A 20,343-nucleotide genomic window follows, 5' to 3' on the forward strand; every position below is an offset into this window, starting at 1 on the left:
TAAGAAGATCAAAACATCCTCAGCTAATGTATTTGTACCACTGGGTTTGCTGCGGGACAAGTGCAGAATGACGGGCTGGACATTCTTCCCGGCAGCCGAGGCGTTTGGTCTCCCCGGCCAGCAGAAGTCGCTAAGAGGAGCGACAGCTTCTCCAGCAAAGTCGTTGGTAGACAGCCAGTCATAGTCCATCACAGTGAAGGTTAAACAAGCGTACCTGTGCCTGTACTGTTCAGGGCTTACATGACTGGAAAACGATAGAACCAAAGAACCAAACAAATGAGAATAGGAGTATACACATGTACTGCCACTGCTTTTTGGCATTTGTCACAGAACAACCACAAACCTCAATCTACTTTATAGGGATTGTGTGTGATAGACCAACACAAGGCAGCGGAAAAATGTGAAGTGAAAGGGAAGTGATTCATGGCTTTTTAATTATATTACAAATGAAAGTGTGGTGTGGATATGTATTCACCCCCCCTTTACTCTGATAACTCTAAATAAAATCTAGTCCAACCAACTGTCTTGTCTGTCAGATTTCACAAATTAGTCTGTCTGTGTGTAATTCAATCTCACTGCAAATCAAGCTATTCTGTGAAGGCTTCGGAGGTTTGTTAGAGAACATTAATAAACACAGAATCATGGAGACCAAGAAATCATCAGGCAGGTCAGGAATAAAGTTGTAGAAAATTCTAAAGCAGATTTAAGTTATGCAAACATTTCCCAACCTTTGAACATCTCACATACCACCTTCCCAAAATGGAAAGTGTACAGAACAACTGCAAACCTAATACCACATAGTCGTACACCAAAAGCCGAGCCAAAAAATCACGAAGGAGAGAAGCAACCAAAAGACCCATGGTAACTCTGGAAAAGTTGCAGAGATCCACAGCTAAAGTGGGAGAATTTGTTGAAAGAACAACTGTTATGCAAGGTTGTGCAGTAAAAAATTGCCTTTATTGAACAGAGGCAACATTGAAAGAAGGCCAGAAGTCCTTTCTGCAGTTTGCTATGAGCCATGTAGGGGACCCATAAAACGTGTGGAAGAAGCTGTTCTGGTCAGATGAGACCAAAGTTAAATGTTTTAGCTGACATACAAAATGTAATGTGTAGCAGAAAACTAACATCATGAAAACATTGTGGTAGCATCGTGCTCTGGTTTTATATTTCTGCAGCAAGACAGGGAAGCTGGTCGGAGCTGATGTGAAGGTGTTTGTAGCTAAATACAGAGCAATCCTGGAAGAAAATCTGTTAGAGGCTGCATCAACTTTAGAATGGGGCCGTGGTTCACCTTCCAGCAGGACAACAGGCCTAAACATACAGCCAGAGCGACAATAGAATGGTTTAGATAAGTGATTCCCAAACTTCCTCATCCGAAAGAAATAACAGCTACCCAAGAACTGTGAATATTGCTTTAAAGCAGAAGCATCTCTCTATAAAATCAATTAAAAAAGGGTAGACAATGTCAACACAAACAGCATTGATAACCGATGTATTGCTTTTACCTATTTTTAATTCTTGTAACATTTTAGCATAAATATGCTTTGCCGTTATCATTTTTGCGGTTTATTTTAACTTCTGAAGGGGATACCTAAGATCCCAAACTTTCTGATTTGCGACTCTAAGTGGGGTCCCAACCCCAACTTTGAAAACCACTGGTTTAGGTTAAAGTATATTAATTTGTTAGTACTGACCTATAAGAGGTAAATACAAATGCCCACCATGATTTGGAAATCATGTAATATTTTCTTTCCAATTATACTTATATGCCACTTTCTGTTTGTTTATTAAATAAAATCCCCCAAAAAATAGATTAAAGCTTGAGGTTGTAACGTGAGGTAGGTGGAGAGTTTCGAGGAAATAAATAGTTCTGCAAACTACTGAGACTAAGGGACGTTACTCACAAATAAAACAGTTCATCAAATACTGGGTGCAGTGTCTTCAGCTTCACTTGAGTGCGTTGACTCTTGGCTGCTGGAAAGAGGTGGTGAGGACAAAGCTCCACTATGACAAATGGGTCACTAAGACCTGAGGAAGATGACAAAAACATTACAAGATATTCAACCAACAGTTCATATCTATCAAAAAAACTTTTATTTTTTTATTATTACCGTTGGCATCCAGTGCGATAATGTCTGCAGCGTGCAGAATTTCCACAGTCAGTCTCTGCTCTGGAGGGTCATAGTAACATTTCACACTGATCCGACCATAGGGTGTATGTTTGAGTGTTTTCTGCAACATATTACAACATCATAAGGTAAAGCAAAACATATTTACTATGTGTTTATGTAGTGGAATTAAATCCTCTAAAATGAAGAATCCTTTTTATCTCATGGCCTACAAAAATATTCTAAATATCTCACAATGTCTTACATTAGTTGATTGCATGATGCCTTTAGGGCCTTGAGAGAAAGCAGACTTTCAATCAGGTGTGGAGCAACAGACCACAGAGTATTCAATCAATACCTCTCTATCCACTTAAATGAAATTGTCTGTTCAGTAAATTAAAACGCACCTGGAGGGAAATCTTCTCCAGGTAGTAATGCTCAATCAGAACAAACGAGGAACATTTATTTAGCCTGAGCTCTTCATCCAAGACCTAAACAACGAAGGTGATCGGTTAATGAAACACATAAAGGACATATATTTACCAGGCACATGAGATTCGGCTAGATGATTTGCATGACTACATACCTTGTAGTCTCCACTTTTCATGTCTTCCAAGGACAGACCATCTTCCTTAACATGGAAGAACTGCAACAGGGTCTAAAACATTTAAATAACAAAATAGAACAAGCCTGCTATGAGTCATCACACAAACCCCTCTAACATCAATAGGCTAAAGTCTCAGCTTCGAGAAAAGGCCCGTTGTTCACGAAAATATTATGAATCCTCAGGGATGAAAACTTGATATTTGTGGAGGAAGGTGTGGATGGATGGTGCATGTGGCTGCTGAATCCCAATTTAGCCCACTTCTGTGGCAGGGCTTGACTTCTCATGGAAATGTGTGATGTCCCCTGCCAGCTTGTTGAATTTGTCAAATAAACAACAGTTTCCACATTGTCATTCATAAGGGGGCTCATGTTGGCACATAGCTACTATCTGAAGACTTCATAAATATCTGACATACGCAAACTACTGCGTAACAGCCAGCATACAGAGAAAGAACAATTAGTGTAGAGGGAAGGTTTTTAATTTTTTAATGGAAAATAAAGCCAAAGAAAGCTATGACACTAACCTCAACTGTGTACTGGAAGCGGTTGTAAAACTCCACCTGAACACCCCTGTTTTCTGTGACCGTGTCCAGGATCATTCGCAGGAGCAGCTCCCACATGCTCTGCTGAACTCTGCAAGGCAACAAGCACAATGACACCTTCAAAAACAACACCCACAGACCGCACAAATGTGAAAACCCATTTCCAAAATCATGTTGTCAAAACTCCCTACTACTTGGAGACAACAGCAATGTGAACATATTAAATGTTGAACTAAAATAGTCTCTTGCTTTCAAAGCCGTTTAGCAGTTTTTGCCAGATCCAGATTATTACCCAAACACTTCATACAGAGCCAGGGCCTGAAAAAAAATTTCATATTTGCTAGCAGCCTGTTTTACTTCTAAAATAAGTAAATATTGTTCAGCCCTAATGGCAATGTCATAGAAGCAAAAGTTACCAACGCCATGTGCATCAATGCACCTCAGTCATGCATGCTGGCATTGCAGAGTGCTCGTAACAAAAGCAGATGGTGTCTTCTCTTTTTAGGCTGGAGGAAGTGCTGTCCATTATTTCCCAGATAATCGACTTGGAAAGGTTGTACGTTTACAGAACAGATTTCGTATGTAGATCCAGCCTGCTAGCTTTGCTCCAGGTTTATTCAGCCAAACATGTTGACTGTGTTTTATATGGGTGGGAAACATGCAGAGGATATATTGGTTTATTTCTGGCTAAACTGTCCTATCAAATTGAATTGACTGCCCATTTTAACGCTACCCACCTTTCACACATTGCGACAGGAAACAACACTCTCCAATTATTTTTACCTCTGCCTTCCTCCCTCCCTGTTGGATGGAGTAAGGGGGAGTCAGGTTTAGCCTAAACCGGCTCAGTTATGGTTGAGGTCCAAACACACCCTCCATTTCTGCTACCTGTATGACCCCTTCTCTTTTCCAATGGTTATAATCAGTCTGACAGAGAGAGGTATCTCAATCCTTGTGGTTTTTAGTATAACAATGGCCACCAGTGGGCTCTACATGGACACACTTTATCAGTGTATTATTTTACTTAGTACCCCTAAACATGCCCCATTCTAAAATGGCCAAACTCTAACACTCAGTAGTTTAATCAAACCTCCGCAACAACCTTATTCCATTCCAAACCCTTTGTGAAGTGCCTTGAGACGACATGTGTTGTGAATTGGCGCTATATAAATAAAATAAAATAAATAAATCCCCTTTAAGTTGAGGTACACATATAAAAATTATTCTGCTGATAAATATAACCATTAAATAAGATGAAGTACACACATTCCCAACTGGATTAGGTCTGAACTTTGACTTAACAATTACATTTAAACTCTGGAGAGATGTTTAGGTTTGCTGCCCTGCTGGACAGTGAAGTTTTACCACAGTCTCATGTGTTTTGTAGCCTCTAAAAAGGTTTTCTGTGATCCTGTAATTAGCTCTATCCATCTTCCAATCAACTCTAACCAGATATCCTTTGTGTGCTGAAGAAAGAAATGATGCTGCCACCCCAATCTTTCATCATGAGGTTGGTGATTAGGGCGATGCACTGTTTTTGTGTTCTGTTTGTAGTCCAAATTGTGTAATGCTGGTTCTATTTGACCAGAGCACCTTATTCTTCATGGCTTGTGGCCTAACTTTAGGTGGGACTTCTTGTGGCTTTCTATCAACCATGAGATTGTTCTTTCCACTCTCCCATATTATGCCACTTGAGCTATGGATTTTTGCAGCTCCTCCAGAGCTACCATGTGCCTCTCGGCTGCTTCTCTGATTAATGTCCTTCTTAAAACATGTCCTTCTCCTTGCCCAGCCTGTCAGTTTAGGTGGACAGGCTATGTCCTGGCAAATTACCAGGTGCGCTATACTCTATGTTCAGATGATGGACTGAAAAGTGTTCAGAATCTGCGTTAAATTTCTCTACACCTTTATCTCTGACCTATCTGGTGTGTTCCTTGGTCTTCAGGATGCTTGAGTCATACCTCATGTTTGTTTTTTGCAAAGTTTTATTCCAGTACGTGAACACTTTCAGAGGAAGGGTTATGTTTTTTTATATCATAAATAAAGTGAATTATCAAAAAATAAAGTGAAGGCATCATTTGTCAAGTTGAAAAGGCTATTTTATTTATATCTATATATATATATTTATATAGTTACCTGGTCAGATTTTCTTTAACTAGGTTTGCTGTCAGGATGACCATAGTGTCTTGAAGGTACTTCATGAGAGGGGACACAGCCTGGAATAAATTTACATGTCACACATAAACAGTGGCTGACTAAACTGAGACAGGAATGAAAATGGCAGATGGTTGTTGTTACTAACATCGTCATTGTTGATGGAGTCTGGAGACAAGCTGATGTGCTGAATGTATCTCCGCAGCTCCGGCAGAATCTGCACAAATAATACTCAGTTATAGAAGAGCATGCTAGTGTTTTTATGCATGACCTTCTACCGTTTTACAGGCATCCTATAAAGATCTAAATATGGGAGTCTGTTTTTTTTTTTCTGTAATCTTGAAGATGGTAGCAAGCAGTTACTTAAGATGAAAAATATTATGAAGATAAACTAATGTGCAAAATTCTGTGGAGATGTTTTTAAAATGACCATTTAGGCGTTATCTATTATACTCTGCAAAATTTTAAACTGATTTTCTTTTCATTTGGGAAACAAAATAGACAAGAACGCAAAAATAATAACAAACAACTATGTTGTACCAGTAGGTGGCGATAACATTAAAATAGTGACCTGCCTAAAAAGAAAAACGTACGCTTAGGAGCAAAGCTAACAATTCTAAAAATGTCCTATTTTTATTAGACACCTATTAAGAGTTCATTTGTTTTACCAAAGTTTAATGTTTACATAGTCAGGACAAAGCTAATCAATTGCACAAAGAAAAATATTTGCTTGTTGTTGATGCAACAGAAAATATCCTGTTTTGCAATACATCTGTTAGTTAATTTACTCCAAAGCTCTGATCACCAATGAAGCATGTTTGGACGTGTCAACCAGTACATGTGTGAATGTCTTGCCAGTACCAGTGTAACCTGAGTTGAGGTTAATGTTCTCACCTTATCGGTGAGCAGTGTGATCAGGCGTTTAGCTTCTCTTTGCATGTCTAGGTCCATGTTGAGCAGTTGTCCATTGAGGGCCTTGTAAACCTGCTCTTTTCCCTCCACTCCACAGGACTCCTCCATGGCCCGCTCCACGCCAGGCCGGTCTAGGTCCCGAGGCAGGTGAGCCAGGTACACACGCACATGTTCTACGTTGTTTAGGCCAATGCAAAGCTAGCAGAAAGCCACGAGGAGCAAAATAGGAGAAAGAGAAGGGTGGTGGAGGAGATAAAAGCAGGAAAAGAAGCAGGGCTACCAAGAAGTAGAGAGATGACTTGTAAGTGTAAATAATTCATGACATCAAGACGCAACTGCTTTATTTCTGTGTGTGTACATTTGTGCTCTCCTGCCCAGCCTTTCCTGTTTACAAGAGGGAACTTTCTAACAGCTGTCTTGCCACAGGCTTTACCTGCACCGTGAAAGTTTTGTAATCTCGGCCCTGCTGGTTCCTCTCAATCTTGCGTGTCATCAACTCTGAGTAACAAACAGCTTCACTGCAGAAGTTCTGGGGAAAATAAAGCCAAGAGCATTTCTACAACCTTATTACATTGTTGGGATCTTATGTGATAGAACAACACAAAGTACTGCATAATTGTGAAGTGGAATGAAAAAAATAGATGGTTATTATTTTTTTTTTTTCTGCAAAGAGCACACCTGTAGCATTTGGACTCAACCCCCCTGAGTAAATAATTTTAGAACCACCGTTTGCTGAAATCACAGTACATCAGCAAGGCTTTTGGAGTATGCCTCCACCTGCTTTTGCACATCTTGAGACTGACCACTACCTGACAGATCCAAACCATTCAGTTGCAGCTTTGGCTGTTTGTTAAGTTTTGTGCTGTTTGAGGGTAAACCTCGCACCCAGATCCATTTTCAAGTTTTTAGCATACTCCAGCAGGTTTCCTTCCAGGATTCCCCTGTATTTATAGTAGCTACATTTCATCTATCCATTAATTCTGACCTGTTTCCCTGTCCCTGCTGAAGAAAAGCATCCCCACAGCATGATTTTATCACCACTGTGGGTGTCATTGTGGGGATTTTTAAATTCTAGAGTCATTCACAGTTGTGTTGTACACTTTTTTTTTTGATGATGATGGATTAAGCCGTGCTCAAAGGTCAAAATATTGTTTTGTAACATAACCCTGCTTTAATTTCTTTACAACCTTTTCCCTGACTGGTCAGGTGTTGTCATTAGTCTTTAAGATGCTGTTTGTTCTTCACAGAACAGCTATATTTATAATGAGACTATTTAATTATGTGACTGCTGAAAGCAGTTTGTTGCACTGGATTTTATTTAGGTGTCAGAGTAAAGACGTCTGAATACAGCGGTATGCCACACTTTTAAAATTTTTATTTGCAAGTAAATGTGAAAAGCACCTTGTTTCTTCTTTTCACTTTACATATATGCTACCTTGTGCTTGTTTATAACATAAAACATCAATAAAACACTTTAAAGTTTGTGGTCAAGGCATACTTTTGTAAGGCATTGTAAGTTTCTTTTTTCACTTCGACTGGTAAAGTCTTATTTTAACTCTTGCTGAATGCATGTCTTCTTTATGACTGCAGGATATGAGTATGCATGTGTGGCCATGCTAAAAGTGGCACTCACGTCCGTCAAACGAGTGACAAAGATGAAGGCCCCCGCAGAGTCTGGCCAGGCCAGCTGGAGCCAGATCTCGCGTACCTGGCTGAAGCAAGATGTCACTTCCACTGCTGAGGAACTGTGTTTGGCTTGCTGCACAGGCTGAAGCTGTTCACAAAACCCATGCTTTTCAATTATTTTACACTGGCAGAAGATTAATATATTGAGTGAAAACAATTCAGACATTAAGATTTAGTCAGGAAGTTCAAGATACAACATTTCATAGCATTCCTGCACATCTATATGTCTTAATGAACCAATTTTAATGTCATTTATTTGTTCACATTTACAGTATATTAACACCTTCAAAAAAATAAAATGTGTTTCCTTAATTTAATCAGCTAAAATATAATAGGGTGTGGTCAAAAGCACTGAAAATAATAAATAACTTAATTTCATAATTGTACGGGTTGTGGTTTGCCCCTTAACCAGAATGGATGTCTGCTCCAAGGTGTAGGTCCTGTCATCATAGATCTACTCTCACCAATTTTATTACACAATTATTTGCAGTTGAAGGGCAGAAGTGTCCCACCTGATCGGTTTCCACCGCTTTGTGGATTCTGTCACAGGATCTGTCATGAACACTCTGCAGGAACTTTTGAATGGACGACTTGAACCAGTTATGAAAGTCCGTCAGGGCCAACATTTTGGCATCTCTATTTGAGAAGAGCAGAAATCTTTATGAATAAAACGCAGGGTAAGCAAATGATCACGATGGCACATGAATAGTCATCAGAATTGAACAAACCTGAGGGGAAGAAATTCTCGAAACCCTTTGAGGATCTTCAAGGACATGAATAGTTCGAAGATGATTTCCCCCATAATCTGAGTCAGTCTAGAGCTCTCCTGCTCCAGAGAGCCACAAACCCGCTCCATTGCTACATTTACATCATCTGCTACCTGCCAGGGGGGAGAATTTGAAAGAGGCAGGGTCAAATTTAGCAACAACAACAACGCAGCATGACTCACAAAGACTTCAGAAGACATTTTCACCTCGTTTCAAAGACTTACCTGTTTTTCCAACTGCCTGTATGTTATGCTGAAGAAATCTACTTTCACGGCACTGTGAGAGCAAAGGATGAAATAACCTGAGACCAACTACTAGGCAAGCACACAAAACAAGTCTTTGCCAGGTTGCACAGGACTTGAACACTGAGGTGCCTTTCATAAAATGCATAGCAGATACTATTGCCTTTAGTAAAAAATAAGCACCTGTAGAAGAGTTTGTTGTAGATGTTTTGAGCTCTCTGTAAATCTGCACAAACGGCATCGATCACCTGAACCATTTTTTTCAGCTGCTCTTCCAGAGACTGAATCATCAAAAAAGATTGACAACATAAACATCTACAAGGCACATTCAGTAAAGCAAGATTATTTTTGCCTTTACACACCATCAACTTACCCCTTCCTCTGGTTTATACTGAGCAATTAAGCTTTCATACCACTCAGATGTTCCTTTCTGTAGATAAAAAGAAACAATGGGTTTGACTGGTGATGCAACTTTTGATGACATAAGATTTTGTCAAAGTGAAGTTTGTCTTGCAAAGTACTTTTTTGCTGCTGTCAGCATGTTAATTCTTCTGAGAAAAAAAAGTATAAACTATCATTAGCAGCCCAAGAAATGAATGTTTCTGCTTGAAGCATCACATCGTGTTGTATTTATGTCTGAGGCTCTTATTTTGTGCAAAAAGATGTAGATCTTTAGTTACCCTGTTGTATTGACAAAACTGACAAATGAAGTCAGCCTAGCTGACAATTTTCAGTTACTAAAGTAAAATGTTTTGTAAATTGTTTTTGTGGAAGCATTTTGTGTACTCGGTTAAAAAAAGAATCAGTGAAAGAGGCTTGAATCAAATTACTTGTAAGCACTGTGAAAATAATGCAACTGGTTAACCATTTGCTGCTATGGATGCTAAACTAGCATTAGAGCTTCAGATTAGCTAGGGTTCCCAACCATCCCTTAAAATAGCAAACTGTCATAAGAACCTAAAATAGGGGCTCCGTATTAAATCAATACCAGACAAACCTTTGTTCTGTATTTTTATGCAAATCTAATTATAGATGAGGATAATATGTATAAGCATTATAGCTAACATGGTTAAAAGCAGTGCGATCTCTCTCAAGCTGCGTTTTACATCAGCTCAAGCAACAAAATCATCACTCATCAGTTGTGAGTCGTGCCTCCTACAGGTCCTTCTCAAAAAATTAGCATATTGTGATAAAGTTCATTATTTTCTATAATGTAATGATGAAAATTTAACATTCATATATTTTAGATTTATTGCACACTAACTGAATATTTCAGGTCTTTCATTGTCTTAATACGGATGATTGTGGCATACAGCTCATGAAAACCCAAAATTCCTATCTCACAAAATTAGCATATCATTAAAAGGGTCTCTAAACGAGCTATGAACCTAATCATCTGAATCAACGAGTTAACTCTAAACACCTGCAAAAGATTCCTGAGGCCTTTAAAACTCCCAGCCTGGTTCATCACTCAAAACCCCAATCATGGGTAAGACTGCCGACCTGACTGCTGTCCAGAAGGCCACTATTGACACCCTCAAGCAAGAGGGTAAGACACAGAAATAAATTTCTGTACGAATAGGCTGTTCCCAGAGTGCTGTATCAAGGCACCTCAGTGGGAAGTCTGTGGGAAGGAAAAGTGTGGCAGAAAACGCTGCACAACGGGAAGAGGTGACCGGACCCTGAGGAAGATTGTGGAGAAGGGCCGATTCCAGACCTTGGGGGACCTGCGGAACCAGTGGACTGAGTCTGGAGTAGAAACATCCAGAGCCACCGTGCACAAGCGTGTGCAGGAAATGGGCTACAGGTGCCGCATTCCCCAGTCCTGGGCTACAGAGAAGCCGCACTGGACTGTTGCTCAGTGGTCCAAAGTACTTTTTTCGGATGAAAGCAAATTCTGCATGTCATTCGGAAATCAAGGTGCCAGAGTCTGGAGGAAGACTGGGGAGAAGGAAATGCCAAAATGCCAGAAGTCCAGTGTCAAGTACCCACAGTCAGTGATGGTCTGGGGTGCCGTGTCAGCTGCTGGTGTTGGTCCACTGTGTTTTATCAAGGGCAGGGTCAATGCAGCTAGCTATCAGGAGATTTTGGAGCACTTCATGCTTCCATCTGCTGAAAAGCTTTATGGAGATTAAGATTTCATTTTTCAGCACGACCTGGCACCTGCTCACAGTGCCAAAACCACTGGTAAATGGTTTACTGACCATGGTATCTCTGTGCTCAATTGGCCTGCCAACTCTTCTGACCCGAACCCCATAGAGAATCTGTGGGATATTGTGAAGAGAGCGTTGAGAGACTCAAGACCCAACACTCTGGATGAGCTAAAGGCCGCTATCGAAGCATCCTGGGCCTCCATAAGACCTCAGCAGTGCCACAGGCTGATTGCCTCCATGCCACGCCGCATTGAAGCAGTCATTTCTGCAAAAGGATTCCCGACCAAGTATTGAGTGCATAACTGTACATGATTATTTGAAGGATGACGTTTTTTGTATTAAAAACACTTTTCTTTTATTGGTCGGATGAAATATGCTAATTTTGTGAGATAGGAATTTTGGGTTTTCATGAGCTGTATGCCAAAATCATCCGTATTAAGACAATGAAAGACCTGAAATATTCCAGTTAGTGTGCAATGAATCTAAAATATATGAATGTTAAATTTTCATCATGACATTATGGAAAATAATGAACTTTATCACAAAATGCTAATTTTTTGAGAAGGACCTGTATAGCCAATCAAATGTCTTCCCTTTTAGTGTTGCGAGGGTATGGATTACAAAGGCACGAGGATAGTTTGCAGGTAAAAACTATGAAAACTGGAAAAATACCGAGGAACATATATAAAAAAAATGGTTATCCATGAAGCACAGTGAGATCTTACATGGGCAGTTTTTATTTTTTACTCATGAATTATTGACGTCACATGAGCAGCAGAAGAATACCCAGAAAAGCGACAGGCAATCAGTCACTTCATCAACTTAGGAACCTTTATCTAAACTTCAGAAAGGGAACAATTGCTTGTTTTATTTAGATTTTAGGTCCATATTTATGAGCAAAACCATTTTGTGTGGTCCAGAATACAAATTAGGAAAAATTCACCAGATCACCAGAGAATACAATTCTGATTAAAGTAATGTCTTCTTGATGTTTCCTGATTTGGTCCTGTGAATTCTTTACTGTTAAAAGTTTTTTAAGTTGCACTTTCCTTTATGATTTACATTATCATAATGCCCCCCCCCCAAAATATTATTTTCATTTTCAAAAGGTGGCAATCCCACTATTGCTGTTAAATAAAAAAGCTATTTTACCATTTTTTATGAGTCTTGACTGAATTTAATCATCTCTAGTGTAAAATCTGAAATACCTATACTGGTACAAGCTGGACTGGATTATTCTACACTGAACACAGCTTATTTTTAGATTCATACATTAGAATTAGAATTAGAACAAGATAAAAACATAACAACAACAGAAAACTTGGGGTGGTGACTTTTTTTTTTTTTTTTTACAAAATATTACTATTATCCTGTTACTGTTTGTTTTTGTGAACCCAATATCTTGTCTCATCTTGTCTGGTGAACCTGATGTGTTGTTACACAGCTCAGTTTGTCATTCTAATACATATAGTAACCTAAATTCTGTATGCTTTTTCTTTGAGCTTGCTTTATTTTTTACCGTACATTAGCAGTATTGTAAATATTACAAAAATAATTTTCCAGAGTAAAATGGAAATAACACAACCTATCACATTTCTAGTTATTTCTATCTTGGCAGACCATGCTACTGCGATGCAACATAAATAGGTCCTGTGGTGAGTGATATTACAGATGTTCTGTTCTGTTATAAATTATCTTTCATTGTTACCTTGACAGCAGTCGTGATGTCCAAATGAAGCTCATTTCGGAGAGGACAAACAGTCTTAAATGCCCTCATGTTTTGCATGTAGCCAATCCCCCTGGCATGGACAGACAGGAAAAACCAATTACACGACAAAATTGCTATTCAACTCATCACACAGTGACACATTGTTCTCAGAATTTAGCAAGTATAATAGCTGCAATCTCTAAATTAATTTCAGTCTAATTGTATGCAGGAGGCTGGATTATTTATGCAGGAGGAGAAAGATATGTGTTGGGTTTGTATGAAAGACAGTTTGTTTTTACACTACAATGGGGCCAACACCTGACTAATCACTAACTAATGGGGTGCTTCTGTAAATATGTGGACACAATTATAACTCTCACATTGAAATAATTGTTGTTCTTCAGGATGTTTGTTTACGGATTCAGATGATCCCAAATATTTGAGTATTAAGCTGATTCTCTATCCAAAGAATGCTGCACATGCTTAATGAATTCCTGTTTTTAGTTAGAAAATGTTCATGTTCAAATGCTCTCAATGAAGTTAATGTTGCTCTGGAGATCTTCTCAAACTAACATTTATATCTTTATTTTTAACACAAACGGTGGAAACAGATCAGGTGGGATACTTCTACAATATCCTGTTTGCATTTTTATTCTTTAAAAAGACATGGCCAGATTTGTTTTGTATTGTGACATGAGTACTGTAAATGCAACCATTTTTTTACAAATTATATGGAAGCTTAGCATGATATAAATGAGAAATAATATAAGGATAAAATGAGAATATGTCAGAATACTTGCACACAAAATTCAGCTTTTTTGCATTTTGTAGTAAGAAACAAATAATCATTTTGTTTCATATGAATAATGAGAAATGATCAAGATAATATCATTGTAATATACTGTGATATTATTGCTTCCTGCACAGAGTGTGACTGACTGGCTTTGGTCCCTCTGTGTTTGTTGGAGTGAAAAAGGTACTTGGTATGGGAGCGCAGGCGAGAGCCTGATGTGATGGTGGTGTGAGTTTACCTCAGCATGAGCTCGTAGCGTGTAATGGCAGCAGCGCTTGTGCAGGGGAAAACCTGACGCATGTTCTTCATCAGGCACAGGCAGTGCTCTGTGTACAGTCTGAAGCTGTCTGATAGCTGCCTCTCCTGGACACAGGAAGGGCCCTCAGTTATAGCTTCCAGTACACTGGCTGTGAGACATTTTTGGCTGAACCAAAAACCTTGATGAAGGGCTGAGCTAATGAGGTGACTGTTTCTAGGCGATGAAAGTTTTTTCCTATTGGAAAGCCGATAATGTAGAACCTACCAGGTCTCCCCTCACGGTGGGAGGGTCCCACTCTGCATCGATGGTTCTCAGGAGGCGCAGCAGCAGGGAGTAGCACACCCTCTGGTTCCGATGATGGCTGCTGTAGCACTGCCAGCGCCTGCATAAAACAGAAATAATATGCACCTTAGAGCCAAATGCTTCAGGTTTCATATTTAATTTAATCAATGTCATTAATACCTACACAATAGCCTGCTGCAGAGGTGAAAGATCAGTTTGCACAGCATGGTGTGTTAGTACAGTCCATGCTGGAGGAGAAACCTGTCCGTTCCAGTTGTACGGCTCTCTCTGCAGTTTTAAAAGAAGTACAATATAATTTCAGTCACACAGACTACGTTGCCATGTTTGCCATGTATGTTTTGAAGGACATGTTACACAGGTCTAAATGTGGGGAAAGGATGGAACATCAAGTCCTGTCACAACTTCAAAGGATGTGTGTCAGTTTTGATGTGATACTGTTCTGAATAATGTGTTTATACTTAAATCAATGATATGGAATTCACAGTGTTCTGCCGGGTCCTGGCCACGACTGTGACTTATCTGCTGTGTTAACTTCTTGTTTTATTTGTTTATTTTTAATATTACAGGACCAACGGACCATCTAGGAATAAAATCGTTATGCTTGCAAGTGGTCAGAGAATTATCTCATTCTGAGATGAGTGAACAGTCTGCACAGCTTACTGTGAGATTAACTGTTGTTCTTATTGGGTCATTGCTTGAGTCATAGCTGCACTGATTTTATAGCATTAGTGACTGTGTGCAGTTTATATGCAGTGTGAGTGCTGCGGCATTCATATGGCGGAATATTTGGCCATGTCCAAAAAAACTGAAAACCGTGGCAGGCTGGCTTACATGGTGATCAAGCAGTGTATGGTACAGTGTTAGGAAAGCAATGCAAGAGCATTATTTGCAACAAAAACACAAAAACAGAAAAAATCTCTAAGGTCACAAATACTTTTTTTACATCACTATATGAATAATATGCTTGAATAAAGAATCTGGAGAAAACGTACCTTAACTTGAGCGTGCTCATACTCCACAATCTGGCACAGAAGTTTCTTGTGAATGGAGACATTTGTGTCCCTCTTTGATAAAGTTGTGTCTCTCTGAAGGTAGAACAAATATTAGAGGTTGTACAAACAGACAGGTGTGTTTAACCGATGATGTGTTGTAGAAACCTGGCTAGTGAAGACTTTCAGAATAAGGTGACATTCTCCCTGAACTGTAGATGCACTTGAGCGGGGCTCCAGTTTAAACCAGGTGTCATATCCAGCAACAGGAACTTCCTGCAAAAATGAGCCAGTTTACAGTTGATTAACAGTTTAATTTTGCACGTTTTGCATGCTGATTGGACAGACATTGCCGCTCACATTCAAAGGAATGTTGATGCATCCGAGGAAGTCGTCAACGTTTTCCTCAGACCCTGATGATGCTGATCCATTAGCTCGCACTGACTTTGCTATTTGCTTGAAATACCTGAAAAGAAAAATGATAATTTTTCAGTTTTGTTCCAGTTGAAATTAAAACTCTGCAATTTTCGCTAATCCCTTAGCTGTGTATGGCATTCTGGGTTTTTTATTAGACATGTCTACTATTTATCTGGCTTTGCTATCCGTGTGCACAGCTTTATGGGCCACTGGCTTTTCTCTGAGCGTCTTTCAAAAGACAAAAATCAAAAGATTCTGTGGAATCAACAAGCAGGTTGCAGTTAGCTTTTTTTTTCCAGCAAATACACACAAAGGCCTCTTTGTTCAATAATGGCCACTTCATGCATTTTTACATGAAAGTGACCATTTCATTGACAGGTTTAACCAATCATTTATTTTCTGCCATAATGCTGACTGGGTGAGTTCATTGCTTAATAAATAATTTTTTGCCCAGGGTCAGAACCTGCTGCATCTTTACACATCAAAACAATTAGTAAAATGAAAAATAATCACAAACAGAAAGACCTGCCAGGTATTTACTGTTTACTAGTTGATACAGTAAACAGATTTCAGTGTCAGAAAAAGATAGCCTGAATAAATACAAAATGTTTTTCAAATCACGATTTTATTTAAGGGAAAAAGCTATGTGATAAAGTCAATGTTAAATCATGAGTTAAATTTAATTAACCATGTTTTCAAATAAAACCACTTAAATAAATCCTGTTAGACAACTGGAAGTAGGCTATAAGATCTCAAAAAGCAATATATCATGCCCTATTCTTAGGAAATTCAAGAACAGATGAGAAACAGATTCACTGAAATTTATTGACATTCATCAGGCTGAAAATAAAGTCATTTGCATGGTCTTGGGTCTCCATCAAACTATAGTGACAAAATGGAGAAAACATGGAGCAGTGGTGAACCTTCCCAGATGGCCTACCAAAATTACCCAATAAGCTTATCAATAACTTATTCAGGAAGTCACAAAACAACCAAGAACACCAACTAAAAGACTGCAGGCCTCATGCCCCTCAGTTAAAATCAGTGTTAGCTATTCAAAAATAAGAGAGGTCATGCAAAATCTGGTGAAAACCACGAATGTTCAAAAATAAAATAAAGTCCAAAACATCTTGATGATCACTTAAGACTTTTTGGGAAACACTTTCCTGAAAGAAAAGTGGAACTTTTTGGACAGATTTTGTCCAGTTACATTCATGTCAGAAACAAACATACCTGCCTTCAAACATCATGCTAATAATATGATGATCTGGGACTGCTGATGTATGAACTGAACAACTAATTGTATTTAATAAAGGGAAACATGAATTCTGTGCTCCACCACAGAATCCTGAAGGAGAATCTCCAGCCATCGGTTTATAACTTTAAGTTCAAGCTTGCTTGGGTTATTGAGCAGTGAAATGGTCCAAAGCACACCAGTAAATCCACTCTGAATGGCTAAAAAATCTAATTTTATGTTTTAAACTGCCCTAGTTAAAGTCTGAAATTAAATTTTATTAAGATGCAGAGGCATGATCTGAAAGTTCATGGCCAAAAATATTTCAGTCAAGGTGAACTGAAAATGCTTGATAGCACCGCACCTGTTTTTTGGGGGATTTCAATAGCCATAATAAATAAAAGCATTGTTTAAAAAATGCTTTTTTTATTTACTTTGGTTATTTTTTATATATAAATTTGTTTGATTATCTTAAACATTTAAGTGTGACGAAAAACCTTTAAGATGGCAAATACTTTTTCAAGGCATTGTAAACTGCTTTTTTTTACCGGCCCATTCCTCGAAGACCACTGACTTCATTGAGCTTTTTGCAGGCCTCTGCGACAGATACATCATCATCATGATCCCTGCAGAACAAGATATTACTCAGAGGTTAGCACAAGGTTGTATTTCATCTATGTTCATGTTTCAGTTTGATTAACCATGAGGAGAACTGAGAAGTAAATGAAATGTCCAAATAGAGTGACTTTGGTGCAGGAAAACAAAAGGATTTTTCATTTTTTTGGCCAGCCTGTACAATTTACTTTTTTAATTGTTTTATTGACTAGCAACATGTTTAAAATGTGAATTGTATACATTCTCTACAACTACCAAAAACATTAAAAATTTTAATGAACTATAAATAAGAAAAAGATCTACAGTGACTGACCATACTATTACCAAAATATAATACAAACAAGGAAATGTAAAACAATATAAAACAACAAATTTACTTTTTTAAATGGTTGTGTAAGAGTCTCTCTTAAGCGTTAAAATGATTAATTGAAATTTCCACATAGGCACAAACAGGCTCAAAAATAGCATTTTTTCCCCCCAGAGCTAGGGATGTTCTGGACAAACACACACACGTGCACACAGATAAACTATAACAATCAACTCGCTCCAACATTGTGTGTTCTGTCTCCCATTATATCATTATGCTGCATTCTGTTTGCACCGTGTATAAACTGTAAATATAATCACCCTGGGTCACCTTCTCCACATTCTTCAACACTAATTCTGCACAATCCTGCTCTCCACTCATCCCCATTAGTGCTGTTGAACTGTTGGATATTTTTTTTCTGTTTTTATATTGCCATTTGTCCTATTTTTAATCTGTTTATTACTTCTTTACTCAAGAGTGTTACCATGGAGCTGCTAAAACACATTTCATTATTCTGTACATTTGCAAACTGAAATGGCAGTAAAGTGTATTGTGCTTTACTGTGACCACTGATTTCCAAACTGACATGTGTTTCACCATTCCAGAATTAAGTAATTTATAACATGACTTTCTATAATGGTCAGAAATGTGTCTAGTCCACCTATTTGTGTGGATTAAAGAAAGCTTACAACCATATACTCCTAGGAGGAGATTGTCTGCTTCTGTGACAGGTACAAGGAGAGCCAGGATCTCTTTTTGCAGGCTTATCCAGTCCCTGTAGGGCCAAAGAAAGAGCCATGTTCACTTTTTTGGCACAAAATGTGTGAAGTGACTAGGATGGCTCCTCAAAGCCTGAGGCTATGGTCCTTAAATGGAAAGGGGGGATGTGCCCCTCAAGCAAGGAATGGAAGAGTCTTGTTTGCACTGATAGAGCAGGAGAAGTATTAATGAATAGTGCAGTCAGAATAGGTAAGGCAGGCACTGCCTACCTAAGGCAGAATGGAAACTTTAAGTAAAAATGTTGGTTTGGATTTTTTAAAGCGTTGTTCTATTAAGTTATGAGTATTAGTTCCCTTTACCTATAGCAGAAAGATGTCATTTCACTGTGAGATTGTTGAAAAAATAAAGACAAAAGTAACGTTAATTCCACATAAAAACAGACATTGTTCTGTTATGATCCTTAGGTGTTGGAGCTTCCTTCTTGTCTGTTTCTCTGTTCTTTCCCTGTTGTTTATGTTTTCTGGTTGCTGCTATTTTAGTTCATTTATTGCAAATTAGGTTCCTAGTTCATGTTTTTGTATATTTTAAATGATTTCTGTTAGAATTCTTCCCTGTGTCTCTCACTGTTCTGCTCCTGCTCATTCTCTCTCCTCCCTCAGCTCCCTTTCCCTTCATTGGTCTCAGCTGCTACTCATTTTCACCTGATTACTCACACCTGCTTCTCATGCCTTCTCCTCACGTCTCCTCACAGCTTAAGCTGTATGGTTTTATTTGTTCCTCACTGGTTTCTTCCATCTGTATGCAAGCAACAGGCTGCAGAATGGTATTAGCCTATTTTTTCACTAGCACTACAGTGCATGGAGGAACAGCTCTGCTCTGTGTTTGTATCTCCAATTCAGAGGTTTTTTTTGAGCATGTGCAAACTGCTGAAGTACAGTTGTAAGCATAAAGGCAGTCTGCAGTCTGTGATCTCATATAGATACTCTGGAGAAACTTCTTGTTTACTTTAAAGATAACATCTGAAAATGAAGCTCAAGCATGCTGACAAGTAATTCTGGGGTTTCTTAAAAAAAAAACTAAAACAGTATTACCGTAAATAGTTTAATGATTAATTATTACATAACTCCACATATGACAGCAATTCTAATGTTTTTACTGTTGTTTCTTCTAGTGTTTGGTAGATTTTATAAGTTGTTTTTTTTTCTGCAACTCCAAGAAATCTGAAAAACTGATAAATAAAAAATTATGATGAAGCAGCAATGCACATGTGTTCTCAACTTACCAAATGTCCAGATGTAAGCGGTCACTGTGGACATCATCTATTTCACTAAAAATAAAAAAAAAAAAAAAACACCAACAAATAATGACTTTTGATCCTTTTCATTACTAAGGTTGACTATAAACACTTCGGTGCTGCTTTCACAGCGGTGAATATGTGCTGCGCTGGTCACATAACTAACGGCTTTAGGCGTTGTGTGAAACATGTAAAACTGAGAGTCCTGCAAGTGACACAAGAATAATTATGGACAGTACTTTTCAAAAAGCTTCAAAGTTTGCCTGGTACTCACAACACAAAGTGCTCGTCCCACACTGGGTTTAGAGTCTCTGGTTTGACTTCGGTCACCTGAATGCACCTGGCAGGTAAAACCTCTTTGGTGCTGGAGCGTTTCTCCAGTTTTTCCCTCCTCTTTCTGAAGCTAAACTTTCTCTCCTTCTTCTCTTCTGTTTCTCGAGGGCTCTGACCAACCAGGATTCCCAGCATGCAGTAGGGGTCGCTATACCCTGTAACAGAGGTTTGGAAAATATATAAATTTGAGCTTTTTGAGGC

The 20,343-nt window shown here is 38.6% G+C and overlaps 1 protein-coding gene across 1 annotated transcript in view; it reads right to left on the bottom strand.

The window, feature by feature from the left end:
* Nucleotides 1-20,343, bottom strand: part of LOC124864060 (BAI1-associated protein 3-like) — a 60,438-nt gene that overhangs the window by 3,265 nt on the left and 36,830 nt on the right. The window contains exons 8-33 of the mRNA XM_047358673.1: nucleotides 20,084-20,297; nucleotides 19,798-19,842; nucleotides 17,422-17,499; nucleotides 15,583-15,688; nucleotides 15,391-15,498; nucleotides 15,226-15,318; nucleotides 14,397-14,500; nucleotides 14,195-14,312; nucleotides 13,910-14,034; nucleotides 12,879-12,969; nucleotides 9,391-9,447; nucleotides 9,201-9,298; nucleotides 9,000-9,051; nucleotides 8,737-8,888; nucleotides 8,521-8,644; nucleotides 7,956-8,096; nucleotides 6,756-6,851; nucleotides 6,305-6,520; nucleotides 5,559-5,627; nucleotides 5,393-5,472; nucleotides 3,239-3,347; nucleotides 2,695-2,766; nucleotides 2,516-2,599; nucleotides 2,112-2,232; nucleotides 1,905-2,028; nucleotides 39-244 (exon numbers count right to left, since the gene is read on the bottom strand). Of these exons, the coding sequence (XP_047214629.1) occupies nucleotides 39-244; nucleotides 1,905-2,028; nucleotides 2,112-2,232; nucleotides 2,516-2,599; nucleotides 2,695-2,766; nucleotides 3,239-3,347; nucleotides 5,393-5,472; nucleotides 5,559-5,627; nucleotides 6,305-6,520; nucleotides 6,756-6,851; nucleotides 7,956-8,096; nucleotides 8,521-8,644; nucleotides 8,737-8,888; nucleotides 9,000-9,051; nucleotides 9,201-9,298; nucleotides 9,391-9,447; nucleotides 12,879-12,969; nucleotides 13,910-14,034; nucleotides 14,195-14,312; nucleotides 14,397-14,500; nucleotides 15,226-15,318; nucleotides 15,391-15,498; nucleotides 15,583-15,688; nucleotides 17,422-17,499; nucleotides 19,798-19,842; nucleotides 20,084-20,297 (2,883 nt within the window). The remainder of the gene's footprint in view (nucleotides 1-38; nucleotides 245-1,904; nucleotides 2,029-2,111; nucleotides 2,233-2,515; nucleotides 2,600-2,694; nucleotides 2,767-3,238; nucleotides 3,348-5,392; nucleotides 5,473-5,558; nucleotides 5,628-6,304; nucleotides 6,521-6,755; nucleotides 6,852-7,955; nucleotides 8,097-8,520; nucleotides 8,645-8,736; nucleotides 8,889-8,999; nucleotides 9,052-9,200; nucleotides 9,299-9,390; nucleotides 9,448-12,878; nucleotides 12,970-13,909; nucleotides 14,035-14,194; nucleotides 14,313-14,396; nucleotides 14,501-15,225; nucleotides 15,319-15,390; nucleotides 15,499-15,582; nucleotides 15,689-17,421; nucleotides 17,500-19,797; nucleotides 19,843-20,083; nucleotides 20,298-20,343) is intronic.

The sequence above is a fragment of the Girardinichthys multiradiatus genome, chromosome Y (assembly GCF_021462225.1).
Source record: "Girardinichthys multiradiatus isolate DD_20200921_A chromosome Y, DD_fGirMul_XY1, whole genome shotgun sequence".
In the NCBI taxonomy this organism is placed as follows: Eukaryota; Metazoa; Chordata; class Actinopteri; order Cyprinodontiformes; family Goodeidae; genus Girardinichthys; species Girardinichthys multiradiatus.